We start from the raw sequence: 23229 nt of genomic DNA, 5'->3' as shown, positions 1-23229 counted from the left end.
AAAAATATTTGATTGAATTAACTGGAGTGAAAAATAAACGATTCAGAATTCTGCTTAAATCTAGAATTCTAGTTGAGATAACTAACATTCAGAATTTCCTTGATGATTAAATCTACTAGAATTCTAGTAGGTATAACCAGAAGTATAATACATTTAACTAGAATTCTGAATTCTTCATTTTCCATCAGAATTCCAGTTAATTCAACCAAATATTTTTCTCTGAATATATATAAAATTATATACACAGCGTGTTTGGAAAATAATGATAAATCTTTCGCATAGGAGCAGAATAGACTAAACTGAGAAGAAAAGGCCTTTACCAATTTACAATTTTAGCAATATTTAACAAGATATTAATTGCAAAAAATTGCCGAAAATTGGTCTTCAATAATTTTTTATTCAAATACTATTAATTTTACAGAAAAACTGCAAGAGATAAAAATTGTTTATTTTCTTCGTATAGAATTTCTCTAAGAATTTTTTAAGAATTTTTTATTAACTTTTTAGGACTGCATTTTCTTATTTTTATCAACATGAAAAAATATATAATAGTACTAAAATTCTGAAAAAATTCTGAAAAAAACTCTTCTCGGAATTTTATGAGAAGAAAATAAACAATTTTGGTTCCTTATAGTCTTTCTGTAAAGTTGATAGCATTTGAGTAAAAAAATATTGAAGACCAATTTTCAGTAATTTTTAGCAATTAATATCTTATTAGCTATTGCTAAAATCGTAAAATGATAGAATTCTTTTCTTCAGTTTAGTCTATTCTGCCCCTATACGAAAGATTTATCATTATTTTCCAAACACCCTGTATATACATACATACATACATACGTACATACGTACATACGTACATACGTACATACGTACAGGATGTTTGATGTCCCGTAAGTTTTAGCCAATCGCTTTTGTGTAGATAGAGCGGACTAAACTGAGTCGAAAAGTCCTCATTTTGCAATTTTCGTAATAGTTAACAAAATATTACTAAAAATTGCCAAATATTGGTCTTTAATAATTTTTCACTCAAATACTATCAACTTTACAGAAAAATTGCAAGAGACAAAAATCATTTATTTTCTTCTCATAAAGTTCTGAGAATTTTTTCAGAATTTCTTCAAAATTTTTTAATACCGTATTTTCTCATGTTGATAAAAACCTTGGGTAAAATGAGAAAATGCAGTACTAAAAATTTGACAAAAAATTCTGAAAAAATTCTTAGAGTTCTAAGAGAAGAAAATAAATGATTTTTGTCTTTTGTAGTTTTTTTTGTAAAGTTGATAGTATTTGAGTAAAAAATTATTTAAGACCAATATTTGGCAATTTTTAGTAATTGACCTTGTTAACTATTGCGAAAATTTTAAAATGGTAGAAGACTTTTCGACTCAGTTTAATCCGCTCTATCTACACAAAAGCGATTGGCCAAAACTTCTAGGACACCCTTATATATAAAAATAAATTATTATCTATAAACAAATATCGTTTGTGCAATCCGATGCTTGTATATACTTGAATATACAGAATTATTTTAGACGACGAAACAGTTGTATATGTCAAATTATTAACGAAACACATGTATGCATACATTAGACTGTATGTCGTATGTATTGTATATATACGAGATGTATCATCAACTACCGCATTTCCTATTAAGAACTTATTTTTGAAATAATTTTCAGACGAAAATCCTAATACGAAAATATCGAGGCTGTAAAAGTAATTAAAAAATAGTTTTTGAATTACACACTATCTTTAACTAATTATAAAATAAAAAATTATTAGCCTCAACATTTTCATGATGTTGTTTCATGATATTTTTTTGCTTCTATTTTTATCATTTGATTCTTCAAAATTCGATCAGTTCAACAAGATAACTGTAATATAACATACTTATATTACAGTTATCTTGTTGAGCTGACATTGCATGTTACATTTACATTACATGTAACATTGTGTTTACTGGGATTGATTTGGAGCAATCCATTATTCATTTGTCTTAATTACATAATTTCGTTATGTAACTTTGTGACATAATTTTTTCCAACAAGGAAAAATATCGTGTGTGTGTGTGTGTGTGTGTGTGTGTGTGTGTGTGTATGTGTATGTGGATGTGTATAAGAAAGTACATTACAATTATGATAATCCAGTCAAGTAATTATTACCTTACAGTAAAGTAAATTATACTGTATTCTCAAGATTATAAGCATGAATATCTCTCAAGACATAATTCATACATTTGTCTTGTTTTTTTATTGTACAGTAAAATAAATTTTGACAATGCTAAGATAAAAAAGACTTATCGATAAAGTAAATTCGGTTGAGATGTATGATAAATTTATAGTTTTACTTTTATGAAATATAAAAAGTACCTTATCTTAATATATGTAGATATACGATAATTACACATTTACCAGAAAAATAAAGTAAATTTTACATAAGTAGAGGCTATCCTTATATGGAGTTCTGTCAATTTTATAAAATGTACTAGACATTTAGTGTATGTATTACTTTACATTTTTCTCCGTTCGTATATATTCTTCAATTTCATAAAATTTACTAAAATTTTAGTGTATATATTAGGTGTACAACTTTGCTTCCGCCATTTTTCTATAGATGGCTTTAGCGGTAAGTAGTGGTCGAAATAAATAGATCATAGAGGACATACAATAAACTTGGGCATCTATCAACATAATCCCATAGAAACATTAATCGATTTGTGTCTGCATCATAAAGTTATCCTCGATTGAAAATGTCAGTTTACAAGTCAAATTCTCATCATTTGCGGGAGGTTTTAATTTTCTGCTTCAATATGAAGAAATCTGCGGCCGAGGCTCATCGAATGCTCTCAAATACTTATGATGAGACCGTTATTAGTGAAAGAATGTGTCGTGAGTGGTTTCAACGGTTCAAGAACAGTGATTTTGACGTCGAAGACCGGCATAGCGGTGGAAGAGAGAAGGTTTTCGAAGATGCAGAATTGGAGGCATTACTTGATCAAGACTCGTGTCAAAATCAAGAAGAATTGACACGATCATTGGGAGTGATTCAACAAGCCATTTCAAAACGCCTCAAAGTCATGGGAATGATTCAGAAGCAAGGAAATTGGTACCGTACGAGTTGAAGCCGAGAGATGTTGAACGACGTTTGTGAACAGCTGCTTGAAAGGCAAAGACGGAAGGGATTTCTGCAACGCATTGTGACTGGGAACGAAAAATGGGTTCATTATGATAACCAAGCGCAGAAAATCATAGGGAGAATCCCGGCCATGCTTCCACGTCGACAGCCAAATCGAATATTCACGGCTCCAAGGTCATGCTCTGTATTTGGTGGGACCAACTCGGCGTAGTGTATTACGAGCTGTTAAAACCGACTGAAATAATCACAGGCGATCAGTATCGAACGCAATTGATGCGTTTGAGCCGAGCATTGAAAGACGGCCGCAATACAACGAGAGACACGATAAAGTGATTTTGCAGCAAATGACAATGCTCGATCCCATGTTGCGAAAGTGGTCAAGACATACTTGGAAACGTTGAAGTGGGAAGTCCTACCCCACCCGCCGTATTCTCCAAACGTTGCTCCCTCTGACTATCACTTGTTTCGATCAATGGCACACGGCCTGACTGACCAGCACTTTTGGTTATGAAGAAGTAAAAAATTGGATCGATTCGTGGATCGCCTCAAAAGATGACCAGTTTTTTCGACGCGGGATTCGTACGCTGCCTGAAAGATGGGAGAAAATGGTGGCCAGCGATGGACAATACTTTGAATCATAAATGTATAACCAGTTTTTTACAATATAGCCTCGAATTTCGGAAAAAAACGACGGAAGCAAAATTGTATACCTAATATAATATTATTTTACATTTTTTCTGTGTATACATTGTATCAAACTCATTTACCGTTTTTTGCTTATTATAATTTTTTACATAAGAAAATACTCATTTTTTGCTATATTATAGTACAACAATTATAAAATGTAATAGCATCACAAAATTTCTGAAAATCTCTAAAAAGAAGAAGATAAACTTATACATAAAAGACGTTTATATTTTGAATTTTTCTACATATAATAGTAAAAAATTAATACACATTTCCTTCAATTCTGGCAGTTGTGAACATCATTTATTTCATATCAGTAGCTTGAGCTATTTCGAGTTTCACTAGAAAGTACATAGTTTTAATAATTCTTTCACCTTCGCACTTTTTTTCAATAATTCTGCATAGCGACATCTATTATAAAAATACAGTTGGTCTAAATATATCGTATCGTTATGCGGTCTGGCAAGTTATCAACTTCTATGTCTACACTGTGCATTTGTTTTCTCGTTGATGATGCAATTTATGTCCGCATATGTGTGTGCCGCTTAAAAAAAGACTCTTAAATCTTTCCTTTCACTTTCTGAAGTTTGTCATGATGCAGAATTCATAAATAGATGTATGTATATTACAAATCGTTTTTTTATATATATGTATATTACAAATCGTTTTTTTTCTAATGTAAATTTATCAAAAACTTAAATTACTTTTTAATTATATATTTTTGGACCTAGATTAGTCCTAATAAACAATAAGATGTGATTTAAATTAATAATGTAAACATTGCCTATTAATCTATAATACTTACATTGTAATCTATTAAAATATTGTGAATTCGACTATATCCAAAATCTAAATATATGTATATCTACATCGCGTAGCGAATGTGCCAAGCAACGAATGTACACAAGACTGTTATCAGGTTCACACAATGTTTCGCAATGTTGAACCTTGCGGATACGGATCAGCTAAAAAAATAGCGCAAACGCATCGCAAGTCTTCATCAAATAACCGTGCATATAATTCGTTGTTATGTTTTGACCGTTGGACAGATTCGAATGCGGAAAGCTATCAATGATACGACAAATCGCTTCTTTAAAAATTGTTCTAATTGTCTTACTGAGTTAGTATGTATATATATTCGTATTAATTATTAATTATTTAAAAAGATAAATCCGTACATGAAATATATGCAACAGATATCTTCAATTTTCTTTCTCTTTATTTTTATGCATTGTATATTAGAATATTTTTCTAATCATACGTGTTAAGAAGGGAGGTATCAATATAAATATATCAAATCTTGCTAAAGGCCACAAATGTTTGTTTGGCAAATACTCTACTTTCAATCTTATTCATCACACATCTTAATTACACATTTTCAGTAAATTTGGAATATTACATTAACGTAATCTGAATAAGTATCGTACAAAGTCGTTTTTTTTCATTTATGGTTCAGCAAACAATTGTCATTTAATTTGGCATAGCAAATAACTTATCGTATTGCACCATAGAATGCAAGATCAATTTACACAAGATCGCGTAATACATAGCTAATATCTGTATAGGTAATATCTGTAGAAATATTACCTAATTACGTCAAAATATCAGAAAACAACGCGTCACAAATATTTCACTTTCCTTAATTCTCCAGAATTATTTCATACAATACATTCGATACTGACAATGAGAGTTCAATGCTCTAAGAAATTATCATTGCTTAGTTTTACTAGATGATATAATCACTTTCAATTTTTACAATATTACAAGTGATTGATGTCTCTAATCGTATTAATTAGAACAAGGAAATTATTAAAGTTACGGATTGCTGAGTAATCAAATTTTTTTTGGTGAATTGATGGGTGTTAGTAATTTCAAATGATCTATATAAATAGATTATTTTATTTACTTTTAGAATGGAGAAGAAAGGAGGTTATGATTGTTAACAATTCAAGTTAATTTTGTGTGGTTTATTTCAATCTTCGATTGGATTAGGATGCAGTTTGCTCAATATTATGAGGATTCATAATTTTAATTGTATGAAAGCTTAACTCAATACAATTATATATTGGATAATGAAGTATTCTTTGTATGTTGCAGAAAATGGTTGCGGAAAAGTATAACAAACTTGAACCCGAGCTGAAAGAAGAATTACGCACGATTGCCCAGCAGATCGTGACACCTGGTAGGGGTATCCTGGCTGCTGATGAGTCGACTACAACGATTGGCAAACGTCTTCAAGACATTAAAGTCGAAAATACTGAGGAAAATCGCAAGGCTTACAGACAACTACTTTTCACTACAGCGAAAGTATGTCTAGATAATGATTAATAAAAAACTTGCACAAATTCTTGTATAAACATTTAATTTATATAATGTAAAATATTAATTATTTTTATATAAAGATTATGCGTTTTGCGGGTTTCGTCCGTATCCAGATTCATTCTTGGAATGCCAACATTTTGTGAACCTTGCAGTCTACTTCATCATGGGCGAGGAGCAGCTTGATACTGAGCTGTTCCTCCGGATCGCTCCTTTTTTATATTAAGCTTGTTGGAGTGATGGGGGGAAGAAGAGAATTGTGGTGGGGATGGGAGGAGAGGTAAATTGGTCAGTCTTCAATAACTGGAAGAATGATTTTCTATATTTTATTTATGTTGTAACCATTATTTCTATTTATATTGTTAGGGTGTTTTTGTATCTCTATGGCTTCTCTATACTTTCTTGGAAAATATGATGTTGATTATTGTGGTCGTTTTGTCAAACAGTATTTGATGTTCTGTTTCGATATTGTGTTCTGATAATGCTGATTACGTGACGTGTTTTAGCTTGACATCACGTTAGCGTTCTTCTATCCGTAGGTTGACCATTCTCCCGATTTCTCCAATGTATACTTGCCCGTAGAAGATATTTTGTATACTCCTGCGGAGCTGAATGGAGGACCTTTGACCTTTAAGATTTTCTTAAGATTTGTCCTATCTTTTTAGGTGGATATTGTTTAAACTATCTTTAAAGATAGTTGGATATTGTATTTGTTTAATATCCTGTCAATTCGATCTGTTATTCCTTTGACATATAGGAGAATGGATAGGATCCTTTCATCTGATTGTGTATCAGAGACTGTTGTCTTGTTTACATGTTTATTAATTGTTTTGATTATGTCTTTTGTCGTGTCCGTTTTTCTGTAAGAGGTCTAGTTTTAAGATTGAGTTTTGATTGAGTTCTATAGATGTTCTTTGTCAAAGATGGTAAAAGCTCTATGTACAAGTGAGTTGATTGCAGACTGTTTTTGTCCTGGATAGCGACTCGACATGTAGGTATCTATCTATGTGTAGATTTTCTGTACACTTGATGCTCTAAGGTACCGTTAGTTTTCTTAGAGACAAGAATATCTAGGAAGGGGAGTTTCCGTTTTTCTCTATGTCTATAGTGAAGTGGATATTTGGATGTTGATTGTTGAGGAAAATAAGAAATTTATGGAGATCGGCTCGGTCGTGTCTCCATATCACGAATGTGTCGTCTACATAACGGAATTAAACTTCTGGTTTTTTGAGTGTTTTTCTGAGGGTCTCTTTCTCAAAATGCTCCATGAAGATGTTGGCGATTACAAGAGAAATAGGAGGCCAAAGGCCCAACTTCGCAGTGGCACCAGAAGATTCCAAAGGAAAAGTTTATCAGCCAAATAGAATCAACCATCTACCGACTCCCATCAGAACAAGCAGATAATATCCGCAGACAGGTAATCAATATCCTTTCCAAAGCCAAACCTTTTCCACCAAACATCACTAGACAAGAGCGATCGGCCCTCCAGATCTGAACAGAGACACAGACATCATGCTTCCAGTCGATAAAAGCAATACGACAGTAGTCATGAACATATCAGATAAGAAAAAGATGAAGAACTTTCTCTTGGACAAAGCATACAAAAAGCTTGATAAAGATCCAATTAATATAATTGCACAGAACATCAAGATCCTGGTGGAAAAAAGCAACATTTGCAGTAAAACCAAATCAATATTAAAATCTACAAATCCTCTTCCACCAAGACTATACAGACTACCAAAAGTACACAAACCAAACATTCCCCTCAGACCGATTGTCAGCGCTATACACTCCCCGACATACAACTTATCCCGCTTCCTAGCACAAACACCTACACCTACAACCCCTCACTTGGCATTCCAAGAATGGATCTAGATATGGAGGAAATTCGCGAAACGCATAATCTTTATATGGAAAGCAGCTTCCCGCGGAAGCCTCAAGAATATTACAATATTATTTTTATTATTAGGTGTTGGAATTAATTCGTAGCGTTTTTAATGAAAGAATGTTATTTATTTCACATGAGCATTAAAAAATACATTAATGAAAGTACTTCCCATCACTTGTAAAACGCTACGAATTAATTCCAACACCTAATAAAACTTTAGTATTTGCAATATTTTTTTGTCGTAATTTCGTTGCAATATAGAAAATATATTGCGTATAATATATTTGACATTGCTTCTTTTCAGGATGTTATCGGACAGCACATTTCTGGAGTGATCCTTTTTCACGAGACTCTCTATCAAAAGGCCGACGACGGTACGCCGTTCGTTGAGTTACTGAAGCAACGAAATATCATCCCCGGTATTAAAGTCGATACAGGTGTTGTTCCGCTCTTTGGTACGAATGATGAATGCACGACCCAAGGTCTCGACGACCTCCAAGCGCGTTGTATCCAGTATAAAAAGGATGGATGTCACTTCGCTAAGTGGCGATGCGTATTGAAGATCACGAAAGATACCCCAAGCAAACTCGCCATTATGGAGAACGCCAATGTGTTGGCCCGTTATGCTTCAATCTGTCAAAGTGCCAGGATCGTACCCATCGTAGAGCCTGAAATTCTTCCTGACGGTGATCATGATCTCGCCCGTTGTCAACAAGTCACAGAAGAGGTTCTTGCAGCCGTTTACAAGGTATCTTAAGCTTCCGTTAGAAAAAAAAAGATTGTGAATTTTGCGAATTTATTATTAGATAATTAATATACGCTCCAATATGCATTTATTGTTAGGCACTCTCAGATCACCATGTATACCTCGAAGGAACACTGTTAAAGCCTAACATGGTGACACCAGGTCAAAACTGTCCAACGAAAGCAACTCCTCAGGAAATCGGTGCTGCTACGGTGACAGCGCTGTTACGTACCGTGCCACCAGCGGTACCTGGCATCACTTTTCTCAGCGGTGGTCAATCTGAAGAGGAGGCATCAGTCAATCTTGATGCTATTAATAAATACCCGGCAAAGAAACCTTGGGCATTAACTTTCAGTTATGGACGTGCTCTCCAGGCTTCCGTACTTCGTGCTTGGCAAGGCAAGATCGACAAGGTCGCTGCCGGACAAGAGGAGTTGCTTAAGAGAGCTAAGGTAAGTGAAAATGTACTACGAAATTAATAGATATTTAATTTATTCTTACTGTATGTGTAAACTTGAATTTGCTCCATCTCCATCTTCTTATTTTATTTGTTTTTTACTTTTTGCATTTATACATAATCATTTACTAGTTGTCTGCCTTTGATCTCTGTTTTATTTTCCTAAGTGATGATTTGCTATTTTAACATTTGTGTTTAGAATTATTTTTACATTTTTATCTTATTTTTTATGTATACTCACTAGCTTTTCTTTTAGAAAAATAGTTTTTTAATTCTGTAGTTGTCGTGTTAAATCGCACGGAGCACTCGGAGCTACGCAAAGTTGCATCATACTTACTTTTGCATGTCTATGTAATATGCGCTTGTTTAGGCAAACTCTGCAGCCAGTCAAGGCAAATACGTCGCTGGTAGCGTTTCTAGCAAAACCGCTGATGTCTCTCTCTACATTAAATCTCACGCCTACTAAAAAAAAAATTATATTTTCCGCACAGCCTGTTTCTTGTGGCAGTAAGTACATAGTAAATAATATGTATATACGTACGTACGTGTGCGTGCGTGTGTGTATGCGTGCGCGCGCGCGCGCGTGTGTGTGTGTGTGTGTGTGTAGGTTTTTTCGTAAATCGATTCTTATCTTTAAGTAATCATCTTTTGTTCTCTTTATACAATACGAAAATCTACTTACTTCCAAAAAAAAAAAATGGTACATTAAAAATTGGGGAAAAATTTACTAAACTTTGAACGATTATAACTTATCAAAATAAAAATAGTTTAAAAATATGAAATGAAGTTTGAAGTATCCATTTAAGAATATTTGATAAGAATTATACTGGACTATTATTTGTTCCATCTTTTGTTTGTGCGTACATATTTTTCTAAATTTAATTCTTTCTTCTATTCATTCTCTTTTATTATCCGACAAAATATGTATTAAAAGTAACTTTAACAAAAGCTAATTTTATAAATTCACATAGAATATATTTTATGTATAAAATTTTAAGAATTTTTTCTAGATATATGTACAGTCAGCAATTAAAAAGTGTACGTACGTTTTTTTAAATGGATGTCAGAATGCAACCGAGTGATTCTTAAGTTGGAAACACAATAGGCTATAGAAATAGGAAACAGAGAATAACGAACCATCCGACTAAAATTCCGACTAATCGGAATTTTAGGATATAAATTCGATATTATATCCCAGAGCTCTGATTAGATGGCTCGTTATTCTCCTGTTTCCTGTTCTTATTGCCTATTGTGTTTCCAGCTTTACCCAAATAGCCAAAGCAGGCGCTGCAAATTTATGCTACATATTTGATGTTTTCTAGCAAGCGACACCCGTATAAAAATATATTATTATTGTGTCACTAATGCAATAAATAAATTCAACAAGTAGTGTAATAGTGGAGAAAATTTCATTAAAATTTCATCAAGCTGAAGTTTTAGTGTGAAAATAAGTATTACTAATTAACGCAATAGTTTACGAGATATTTAATTGTTGTATACGATTTTTCATGTTCGTTAATGTACTCCTCTTTCATAAATTCGAGTAGCAAGAATAGTTTAGTAAAAATAGAATTTTACCGGAAAAAAATTATAAACCACCATTTCTTTTCACGAAAGTCTCGAAAGGCTATCAAAAACGAAATGCATATGTTTGAGACTCAAGACTTGTGAAGAAAATATGCGAAAAAATCGAATAGTTACAAAAAGCACGTTTTTCGCTTATAAAACGAAAGATACTGATTATGAAAAAAATTTCGGTATAAAAAATGTAGATATTCGACATAACTACAAAATGAGACGTGAAATATTAAAATCGATCTATTAGTTCAGTAGAAAAAAATACCGTATAAAAAATACCGAAAAAGATCTTTTTTTTCACTCGTGCTCTGTTCATTGAGATTTAAACGCAAAGCTTTGAAATTCTCGTAAAATGTAGCCCTCGTAATGATGAACAGATCTAGCCCCGAACAAGCCTGAAATGTTTATTAGTTTTTGCAAAAAGCTATTTGGTCATTAAAAACTGTCTGCAGAAAACTTAATTTCTTCATCTTTGAGCAGTCGCACAGCAATTTACAGGGATGATTTTTCTTCTTTAAGAATTGCACTATCACGTTAATAACAAAATTTTTTGCAGTCAAACTATTATAAAACGACTTTATAAAGATGGATATTTTTTTCCATACAAAAATGAAAATAATTCCGTTAATAGGTATCATATCAAATATAATAGATATGTGAAACATTCGACATCTGACATTTTTCTACGAATTTAAAAAAAAAATGATTATCCTTCGATTATTAGAAATTGAAATAATAATTTTTTTTCAAAAAATCACTGTGATTCTAATTTTTAAGATTAAGAGTTCCGTTTGGCACCAATTTGTCAAGGAAGAATTGAATTTGCTGTTGAAAAATTCTCGAATTTTTTGCTGTCGAAAAAGTTTGTTTAAAATCATTGGAAAGTTGAAGAACGCGAGCGAGGCAGTGCGCCGGGCGGAGTGAGAGAAACCGGCGCGCAGTCAAGTGGAGAAGATCGAGCTGCTCGGCGATTCGCGCATATTTGATTTCATGTGTTAAAATTTACTAAATTTTTTCAGTAATAAATTGACGTGGAAACCTGATTTTTTTTTAAATCTGAGGTAGCTCGACGAGATATAAACAAATAGCTTAACCAAATATTTCGCAAAGTAATTGTAATCATCAAATTTTTAGTTTTTTGTTTCTTGAATTTTTATTTTTTCGATTTATTACTAAAAAATCACGTTTGAGTATGGAGTGTCTTAATAAATTTAAGTCACATTAGCTATGTTTTTTTATTTAATATGCTGTAAGAAGTGTCCAATTGAACAATTAAATGTACGAAATTATCAGTACAAAATTGTTTTTGTGAATTTAATTGCAGATGCAAATATGACATATGTAATTAAATAATTAATTTCACAAAAACAATTTTGTACTGATAATTCCGTTCATTTAATTGTTCAATTGGACACTTTTTATAGCATATTAAATAAAAAAAACATAGCTAATGTAATTTAAATTTGTTAATCAGACATGCATTCCATACTCAAACGTGATTTTTTTAATAATAAACCGAAAAAATAAAAATTCAAGAAACAAAAAATTTTTTAAATTAAAATTTCATGGTTACAATTCGAGATTTTCTCTAACAGCAAATTCTTCCTTGACAAATTGGTGTCAGACGGAACTCATAATCTTAAAAACTAGAGCCACAGTGATTTTTTGAAAAAAATTGTTATCTCGGTTCCTAATAATTGGAGCGTAATCTTTTTTTTTTCTAAATTCGTAGAAAAATGTCAGATTTCGAATGCTCCACACGGCTATTTGATATGATACATATTAACGAAATTATTTCATTTTTTTATATGGAGAAAGATACCCACTTTTTAAACTCGTTTTAATAATAGTTTAATTGCAAAAAATCGTTTTATTATTAAGTGTGTATGTGATAGTACAACTCTTGAAGAAGAAAAATTATCCCTGTAAATTGCTATTCAAAGGTGAAGAAATTAAGTTTTCCAAACAGGTTTTAGTAGCAACAAATGGCTTTTTACAAAAACTAATAAACATTTCAGGCTTGTTCAGGGCTAGATCTGTTCGTCATTAGGGCTACATTTTACGAGAATTTCAAAGCTTTGCATTTAAATCTCAATGAACAGAGAGTGAGTGAAAAAAAGGCCTTTTTCGATGTTTTTTTTTCTACTGAATAGAACTACGAGGGGTATCCAGAAAATAAGTTCCGTTTTTTTTTTACAAATAAAGTTTTTATTGAAAAAATCTAAAATTTACATGGATAATACTTGACAACTTCTAGTCTTTTTCTACATAATTCCCGTCAATCTCAATACATTTTGTATATCTGGAAACAAGCTTCGAAATCCCTTCTGCATAGAAACTTCCCGCCAGTTCTTTAGTCCAGTTAGTTACAGCTGTCTGAACTTCCTCGTCGCTTAAACGACGATTTAGTTAAACGACGATCATTGCGAATCGCATTTTCAATTTTTGTCGTCAACTCATCCGTGATAAGGGAGGGTCTGCCTCTCCCACTTTCGTCTTCAAGCGAATGTCTTCCTGCCTTAAATTCTCGGACCCATCTCCGCACCATAGATTCACTCATCACACTCTCTCCATATACAGAAACAAGCTGTTTGTGAATATCAACCGATTTAAAATCTTGAACAAAAAGAAACTGAATGATGCCGCGCAAAACAACTCGAGAAGGAATCGGAATGGAGGTGGCGGGACGCGAAGTGGAGGACTCCATTTTGATAACCTCTCCTGACCGTGTTTCACGAGTTACTGACGCCGAACACCGCTCATTCTATTCGGTAGCTTCCCCTCTTCAATGCTGTGTTGCCAGCTCGCTCATACATCGACCTTACTAAACGTATAATACAAACGGAACTTATTTTCTGGATAGCCCTCGTAATAGAACTAATAGATCGATTTTAATGTTCTACGTCTCATTTCGTAGGTTTCAAATATTTATATTTTTTATACCGAATTTTTTATAATCAATATCTTTCGTTTTATAAGCGAAAAATGTGTTTTCTATTCGATTTTTTTTCGCATATTTTCTTCACAAGTCTCGAGTCTCAAACATACGCATTTCTTTTCTGATGGCCTTTCGAGACTTTCGTGAAAAGAAATGCTGGTTTATAATTTTTTTCCGATAAAATGCTACTTCTACTGAACTATTCTTGCTACTCGAGATTATAAAAAAGGAATATACTACATAATGAGCATGAAAAATTAAACAATTATTAAGCGAGCAATCTGCTATTTGCGAATCTGCTCAGAGAGCATCTGTCGTATCTTTAATGTGTACGATTTGTATCGAAGGTCCTCTTCAGCAATTCGATGCATTGTTGGTTTGCTTACACCAACAATCGATGCTAATTTTCGCAGCGATGGCGATTGCCCTGGGTCATCCGAAATCAGCATTTGAGCTCTTTCAACGACTACGAGGGTCCTCACGGTGCGTTCTTTCGAGTGATTTTTCCTCGCTGGCATATTGGAATCTTCGTTGGATTGTTCTAAAGTCGCATATTTTGCCACAACGTCATAAACGGTTGATCTCGAGTATCCAAAGAACCGAATTATTTCCGTTGCTGAGCGTGAAGGCCCAGCAGCGAAGGCCTTCGATCGCGGCTCTTCGATTATACTTCGCACTTGGTTTCAACATCGCGGCCATTTTGAAAATATGACTGTTTACTAGAAGCATCAGGATTTCTCAATCAACAACAACCTCTGGCGCAGAAAAATTTAAATTGAAATTTGTCCGGATTTTGATGACGCATCCTGTACTATTCTGAATTAAAGAGAGAAGTACACTATTACTACAATTTATTAAAACTTATGTTATTTAGAATGCCTCCTGCTCCTTATTGATGCCTCGGCCGGCCCAGATTGTCGAGAAACCATTTTCAGTCGCTTGAAACAAGCGACTAGTGTGAGAAGGAGCTCGCTGTCTCGTTCACTCTCGGCGCGCCGAAGACGAGCACACGGACATAGACTTGTGCAAATATGTGGCTACCGTTTCGTTAGTTCACCATTCTGATTCTATGTGACCACCGTCAACGCAGAGTTCTTAGCTGAATATTCAGGAGCCTTAACCTATTACCTTACAAGGATACAATTTGGTACTTCATCTATACAAACATTTGGGGCACTAGAATCTGTCCGTTTTTTTCACCTATTCAGAATGATTAAAAAAATGTCTAAAAATTCACAACATACTTTCAACTTTTTAGAATAAATATTGGAACTTCATTTTGGAAAATAATAAACTGTAGTATAATTTATAATTACTGAAAGACTCAAAGAAATTTGCACGAACAGGAATTGCTGGGGTCACTAGTGACGCATCTTATAGGATAAGGGTTAATAAAGAAGCAGCAGCTTGATATCTGCTGTCATGATCAAGTTTGCTGGCGTACTGCTGGCGTATTACTAGAATTCTGCTATGTGGGTAATAACCAATCGCTCGGTTAGCAGGTTGCATTCTGAAACTTATTGGAAAAAAGTGCGATCTTTTAGTTACTGATTATACACAAGCTACAGACATAATATAACTAGATTGAACAGTCTCCGAAATTCGAGGAGTGGGGGTAAAACTCAGGGAGAAAAGGACGCATTGTGGACCAGGTGCGTTCTCTCTCGTGCATGCGCAAAATGAGAGAGGACCATAATAGAATCCCTATATCTGAGTCTGGTCACTCATGCTAGTTAAGAATAAAATGATGTCTATCACATGACTCATGTATCATATCACGGCATAGGATGCATTCCGAATTATCCATAAAGCGCATGAGTTATCGTTTTATTCTTCTACAAGGTGAACAAGGACAAATGATGCATGAATTTTGTGCGTAATTCGGAAAGTATCCATAGATGTATGGTTGCATCGAAATATTACGGTTGGTACTCTGTGACACTTTTATTTTATTAATTACAAGATACATTCTAGTATAAGTGCAACTATTATAATATATCGAGTTTTGTTTTAATTGACAATATATAACTGTAAGAATAATCTCATCGAACTCTCATTAGACTTTCATCTTTAATTATTCATTTCGAAAGTCAGTTAGAGAGTAAGAATGCTTCCCTTTATATTAATAATTATAAGATTATAAATAATTAAAATAATAATAGATGAATAATACATAAAAATTAAAACAAGCTGCTGTGTTTTTGGGATGTATAAATAATGATTGAAAGAGATTTTTAATGCGATCACTTTCAACTGATAATACAAGAAAATTATTATGGATTGAAAAAATTAATAGAATAGATTGAAATCTCTAAAAAAATGGTTTATATGTGAAGTAAGATATATACACGATATTAAATAATTATTAATGGCTAAAAATTGAATACTCTCTTATTATATTTTATTATATATATATATATATATATATATATATATATATATTAGGTGTACAAAAAAGTTCTGAGCTTTAGATTTGATACAACCGAAATAACAATTTAAATTTTATATATCTTCCCGCCCTTTTGCGGTTTTAAAGCGTTAACATTTGGCCTTCTAAAATGCCATACGGTTTGGCGTTTGATGCACATAACCTCAAAAATCAGTAGTGTTCACGATGGCAATAACAAAAGAGCATATTCGATTTTCCATCCACTTCGCGTTTCATCTGAAGAAAAATGCTGCTGAAGCCACTGCAATGATTTGTGCTGCATATGGAGAGAACGCTGTAAGTCATGCTACATATAAAAGACGGTATCAAAAGTTTCGCCAAGGAGATTTCAGTCTTAAAGATGAATCGCGTGCTGGACGCCCTGAAAAGATTGAAACGGACGAATTGCAAGCACTGCTGGATATAAACTCTGCGCAAACTGAAAAGGAGCTTGCAGAACAGCTTGGCGTTACGCAGCAAGCCATTTCCGTACGATTACATACGATGGGAAAGGTTCAGAAGGAAGGCAGATGGGTTCCGCATGAATTGTCCGAAGACAACAAAAATCGACGGCGTGACACTGCACTCACTTTACTTTCAAAGTTTCGGAAAAAAGATTTTCTGCACAAAATCATTACAGGCGATGAAAAGTGGATTCTTTATGATAACTCTAAACGTAGAAAATCATGGGTTGATCCTGGTCAACCTTCGACATCGACGCCAAAGCCCAATATCCACGCCAAGAAGGTTTTGCTCTGTATCTGGTGGGATTGGAAGGGTGTGTTGTACTACGAGTTGTTACAACCGGGTGAAACAGTCACGGCAGACCGCTACCAACAACAATTGACCAATTTGAGCGATGCATTAGAAGAAAAGAGGCCATTTACTGGCCAAGGACGTCGTAAAGTGATCTTGCTTCTCGACCTCATGTTGCGAAAGCGACTCAGGACCATATTTTTGCGTTAGGCTGGGAACTTCTTCCGCACGCGGCGTATAGCCCAGACATGGCGCCTTCCGATTACTACCTATTCCGGTCGCTGCAGCATCATTTGGCTGATACACATTTCATGAGATTAGAAGAGATACGAAAATGCATTGATGACTTTATCGCTTCGAAGCCGGTGAGTTTCTATCGTCAAGGAATTCGCAAGCTCCCCGAAATATGGCAAAAGGTCGTTGATGCAAACAGAGAATATTTCGCTGATTAATATTTTTTCGTTTGTTTTTGAATAAAGATTTAATTTTACAAAAAAAAGCTCAGAACTTTTTTGTACACCTAATATATATATATACCATATATTGTATATATTATATATATATATATATTGTATATATTATATATATATATATGTAGTATATATATTATATTTTATTTTTTAACTGTCATCAACTATAATATCTACAAAAATAAAGAAGTATTTTGTAGGATATCGTATGAGAATCGCATGTCAAAAAAGATCGATTAATAAATGCAGTGTGGACAATAGCAAAATAATTCTTTGTGGTAACGCTATATTTATAGACTTTTTTTTATTTTAATATGTATTGAAATTTTAAAATTAATGTTGTAGGAGAATACAAAATTTATATTTAAAGTGGTTTTGTAATTTATTGTGTCTCTTTTGTTTGAAATAGTCTGAATTTTGTAGTAAATTATTCTCATTGGTTTCAATTGTTATTCTTAAACTTGATTCAGCCAATAGATGCGAATATGATGAATGGCCAAATTCTGGTATAAGGACTCTAGATATTGATATACTATAACAAGTGCGTCCTTTTTAAGCTTTATCGCCATTCCTTGAATGCGCAATCTAGAGATATTATGGCTGCGTTCAGCAGAACATTTATTTTGCAACTATTGCATATCACAGTAATATCACAGCAATATGATTTTTCCATTGCAATATTACAATGAAATGTAGCAGGAATATCGCTGAAATATTATTGAGTTATCACAGTAATATTACAATGTCCGCGAAAATGAATCACAGGAATGTTACTGAGAATATCACAGAGAAATATTGCTAAAATATTTCTGTGATATTTATAAAATGTTTATAATTATAAAAATCAAAGCTTTAAACGGTCTAACTAGATCTTAAATGCTTGTATGATTCTTGTGTGATTTTATATATGTATGTGGTCCTTAGAAACGCGCATCGAAATGATTTTTCGGCCTTTGAAAACGCTAACTCTACTAAACTATTATCGTTGTATTTAATGGAATTCGTTGAATTCGTTGACATCGATGCCGGGCACATGTGAACCCGTGCATTATCTTGATGGAAGAGCACTTTCTTCTTCGCCAAATGGGGACGTTTTTTTTTTAAAATGTTGTTGAAACGGTCCAATAAGGCTGCGTAGTAATTGCCATTGATCGTTTGCTTCGACAGAAGATAATCGACATGAATTATACCGCGTGCATCCCAAAAAACTGTGACTATCACCTTTCCGGCCGACTTCATGGTCTTCGCTTTCTTTGGAGTTAGTTCACTCGGTGGAGTCCATTGTTTTGACTCTTCCTTCGTTTCGGGTGTGAAGTAATGGATCCATGTTTCATCCACAGTAATGAATCGACGCAGAAATTCATCTGGATTACGTTGAAATCTCCAAACATTGTTTTGAAATCGTCACATGGTCGGGCTTATGGTCCACAGTGAGCAAACGCGGCACTCATCTTGTCGATAGCTTTTTCACACCCAATTGTTCGTGCAAAATTGAAATCACTGTTCCATGTGATATGCCTATGTCCTCAACAAGCTCGCGCACTTTCACTCAAAACAATATCGTGGACTTTATCGATGATTTCTGACGTAGCAGTTTCAATTGGATGTCCCGAACGAGATGCATTACATGTGGATGTATGACCACGTTTAAATTTATTTACCCAATTATATACAGTTGCAAACGCTGGTGCAGATGTGCTATGAACATTATCCAATTCGACTTTGATTTCTTTCGGCGTTAAACCTTTCATATTAGTAGATATTTAATTACTGCAGGAAACTTGTTTTTTTCCATTTTGCAAAAAATACAAAGGTTGTTCGCTTTAATCGTCTACAGAAATGAAACCATGCGATGAATTCCGTTCAAAATTTGACAATAATCAGCTGAAAGATGCTACTTATCAAAAAGTAATGTGACATGACACAGCGAGTGCTCTTTAACAGATTTTCTAAGAACTTATTGATCGCACAACTTGGTCACGTCCTCTATTATATTTTTCACATAAATAAATTTTCTTACAAGATGACTCGATAACCAGACAGAATTTTTGCAAAATCTTAGGCCATAGTCTTAGAATCCATAGTCTGTTATTAATCTTAAGACAGTCTCAAGTAATGTCTTAAGATGCTAATATAGCTCTCTTGGTTTATGACATCTCATTAGCTTAAGACTATCTCGATTCTTGAACATCATCTATGGATTCCGCCCTTAGAGATTTTCGCGAAATCAATTGGGTGCTAGGCACGAGAGAGCTTGCTACTTTTTCGTTAATTTTTAATTATTCTATGATATTCACACGAAATCATAATTCGCGATGGCCACTGGGGTGGGTCATTATAAGCGGGGAAGTTGTCGGAAGACGAGAGAGACTGTAAGAATAATAAAAAAATTAATAAGAAAATAATAAGTGTATTTGATAAGCCGATTTACCATTGACTTTCAGAACTTAACTCGATAGGCCTGATCTTACAGGCTCCGCATCTACGGGAAACAACAAAATAAAGTCGATATTAATGCCGGTTAAGCAATCATACAGGGTGTGTCACTAAAATCCGGACAAATTTCAATTTAAATTTTCCTCCGTCAGAGGTTGTTGTTGGCGTCTGAGAAAGCCTGATGCTTCTAGACAATCATATTCTCAAAATGACCGTGATGTTGAAATCAAGTGCGGAATATAATCGAAGAGCCGCGATCAGCGAAGGCCTTCGCGCTGGGCGCTCAGCAACGGAAATAATTCGGTTCTTTGCATAGAGATCAACCGTTTATTACGTTGTGGCAAAATATAATGGCTTTAGAACAGTTTCCAACAAAGATTCCAGTATGCCAACGAGGAAGACTTATTCGAAAGAAGTCCTTGCACCGCGAGGACCCCCGCAGTCATTGAAAGTGCTCAAACGCTAATTTCGGATGACCCAGGATAACCATTGTGAAAATTAGCATCGATTATTGGTGTAAACGAGCCAATGTGTCGAATTGCTAAGGAGAACCTTCGATACAAATCGTATTAAAGACACGACAGATGCTCTCTTAGGCTGCCAGGATGAGTTGCTCGCCTCGGCTCCCATTCTGGTCTCCCAACAGTCCAGATTCAAATCCCTTGGACTACTATGTATGGAGCATAGTTGAAAGGGTCACAAACAAGTCTCGACAATGTGACGTCATTAAGGATCGCTATTAAGGCAGCATTCGTCGGCATGGACAGCGCTATTACAATGTGCGTGCGAACGCTTCAGATCGAGAATAGAAGCCATTCAAGCTAATGGGGGATATATCGATAATGCTTTACAGGGATCCCCCAAGTGCTATATAAAAGGATTTTTTGTAATATTTAATTTTTCATTAAAATCATTTTGTTTAAAGAAATTGTTCGATTTGTTTGGATTTTGATGACGCACCCTGTGTAAGATCTCGCTAAATCTTGGCTCCACGAATGATCACATCAAAAAGGCGAATACTGTACGACGACCAAATACAAAATAAAATTTATCACCATTATACAAAAACTTGTATTCTGGCAAAAAGTACCAGGATTATATCAGCGCGAATCGGAACGGATCTCTGACGTGACTTTTACATAGTGATTCTATTGTCGCAATCAATAAAAGTTTCGATTGGCTAATGCACAATGAAATGACATAAATTGACTTAACATAAAGTGACTCGACTATGGCAAGTGCTAATCGCCAACTAGTATTTCTCTCAAAAAGAAAAATTCGGATGGCACGTGGCTCGTACTTTTTTGATGATTCACACGGCAGCTATAAGATCGGTCACTCGAAACTTCTCGAGTTTTCATGCGTGATCCATCTGACACTAGGAATCTCGAGATCGGTAGCTTCACAATTATGTTCGTCTCATCCAATCTCACTCCTCGTACCCTCTATCCTTACGACAACCTCGGCTCTACTTTTGATAACTTCGATTGTACGTCCTCTCACAATTAGAATGGCTCGGCCACAGTATGAATGCTGGTCATAGTTGAATTAAAAAGAGATTGCGTATCCATTCACATGGATGCGCAGTAGGTTGAAAGTAGTGGGAGAATCTGTCAACCAAGTTTTTTTTTGACTCATTTGCAGAAATTCACATGACTCGTTCATGCTGCAATGAACTCAATTTTTGATTGGTTGAGATCTCAGATCATGTGGCAGGTCCTCCGCGATGGGTAACCTTTCTAATTCAATCATGATACCGGCCAGGAATTTTCCGCGAATTCACATAGGCCATTCGGTCCCCTTCTAATCCCCCTCTATACCACGCGCCGATTGGCCCTTATTGATTACGCGATCCCGCGAATTTTTGCTCTTTAGGGCGCGCAGTATGATTTGAAGAAGGACTCCAACGTCATCTGTACCGCCTTCTGGGTCTGGCTCGGAAGGTTTTGGCAAGCTCCGCCACCGGCTCCGCGTCGGAGTGTCTTGATCTCTGGTATCTTCCTCAGCCATCTAGCGTACATGGAGCTTTCTCTTTCCATAGCTCTTCTCTAATTTTCGTGCGATACAGCAAAGCTTAGAACGACAGCGCATTATAAAAATATACGAAATTATATGACTTGCGTCAGGGCTTCCGGGTGAGGCGGAACCATATTATCGCATCCTATTATCTATATGCTTCCCAGCATATTATCGCACCTTCATCCTTCTCTGCATAGTGCGATCTTCTTTCTTCCGATGGTGGAACAAGATTACAAAATAACAATTCAGCCATCGAGTACGTCCGTCGATGATATAAGATCTAAATGTAATATTAACTAAAAGAAATAAGTTTTTAACAAATAAATTAACTAAATGAATGATTAACACGCACGCGCGCCCGTTTGCGCGCTCGCCCTCTGAGCCGAGAAGACGCAAGATCCCCCCGCAGACGATCTGCGACAGTGACGGACAAAAATTGTCATGTCACAAAGCTTAAGAAGAAAGATTTATGTCAATCTGCAATTACGTGTATATGAATGCTGTGCGAACTCGGAGTAGTAAACAAAGCAGTAATTGTGTCTAGCAGTAGGTGTTCGATTTTGTAAGAGATGGCATTGCAACTTCTTAAATAAGGATAGTTGTATGCGTTTGAGTGAGACAAAACGATATTGTAAGAAATGAATTAAAGATGTCACTATTATCGATTTTTTTATTTGGAATTTAAAAAATCTGTACTATCGATTAAGTTTGGTCGTTACTCCAGCATCCCCTTAATTATAAAATAATAATGATTGTTAATACTATTTACTATATTTAATTCTTGTGTTTTATTACGAGTATTTCAATTACTTTTACTTATCTTCAATTAAAACAATATAATATTTATTTATTATAATTTCACTATAAATTTACCTAAAATACATTTACATAAAATTAAATTATAAAATAATTTCTTTTTCTGCTTCCCAAGATAGCTATAACTATATAAAGATTATGCGTTTCGCGGATTTCCTCTATGTTCAGATCCATTGTTGGAATGTCAACGTTTCCTGAACCTTGCAGTCCACTTCATTAGGGCGAAGAACAGCCTGATAGCTATAGCTACATGCTAAAGAATTAGTAAAAATTAGGTTCGTTATTTTATTCACAACTTTGTCAACATTTTTTCCTCCTCGATAGTATAACTTTTAATTACCTGTAATAATTATTAAATATGAAGTAATAAGCATATTTTATTTATATCATTTTATTTATAACCAGCATATAAGTATATATTTATGATAGAATAATAATGAACCGCTATCATTTAGGCTATGTTTGCATATTACTGTCAGTTGATTACCAGTACTGAAAAATCTGTAGTATACGTAATGGGAACCATAAATTTTCAGGATTGATAGTCAATTGATAAT

General features: G+C 34.3%; 1 protein-coding gene across 8 annotated transcripts in view; it reads left to right on the top strand.

Annotated features, from left to right (window-relative positions):
* The window catches only part of Ald1 (fructose-bisphosphate aldolase), a 142468-nt gene that overhangs the window by 2500 nt on the left and 116739 nt on the right, over positions 1-23229 (top strand). For 6 of the 8 annotated variants that reach the window (XR_015545889.1, XM_087408574.1, XM_087408573.1 and 3 more), the window contains exons 2-4: positions 5920-6129; positions 8334-8777; positions 8873-9226. Coding sequence is in view for 7 of the 8 variants with exons in the window: in XM_087408574.1 (XP_087264700.1) it covers positions 5923-6129; positions 8334-8777; positions 8873-9226 (1005 nt within the window). In the remaining variant the exon portion in view is untranslated. Of the gene's footprint in view, positions 1-5919; positions 6130-8333; positions 8778-8872; positions 9227-9601; positions 9706-21712; positions 22522-23229 lie in introns of those variants that run through there. The other 2 variants (XM_011062471.2, XM_011062473.2) reach the window with 2 other exon arrangements.

This window comes from Acromyrmex echinatior, chromosome 8 (genome assembly GCF_024713525.1).
Source record: "Acromyrmex echinatior isolate Ae372 chromosome 8, ASM2471352v2, whole genome shotgun sequence".
NCBI lineage: Eukaryota > Metazoa > Arthropoda > Insecta > Hymenoptera > Formicidae > Acromyrmex > Acromyrmex echinatior.
This window is presented reverse-complemented; position numbering and strand designations above follow the sequence as displayed.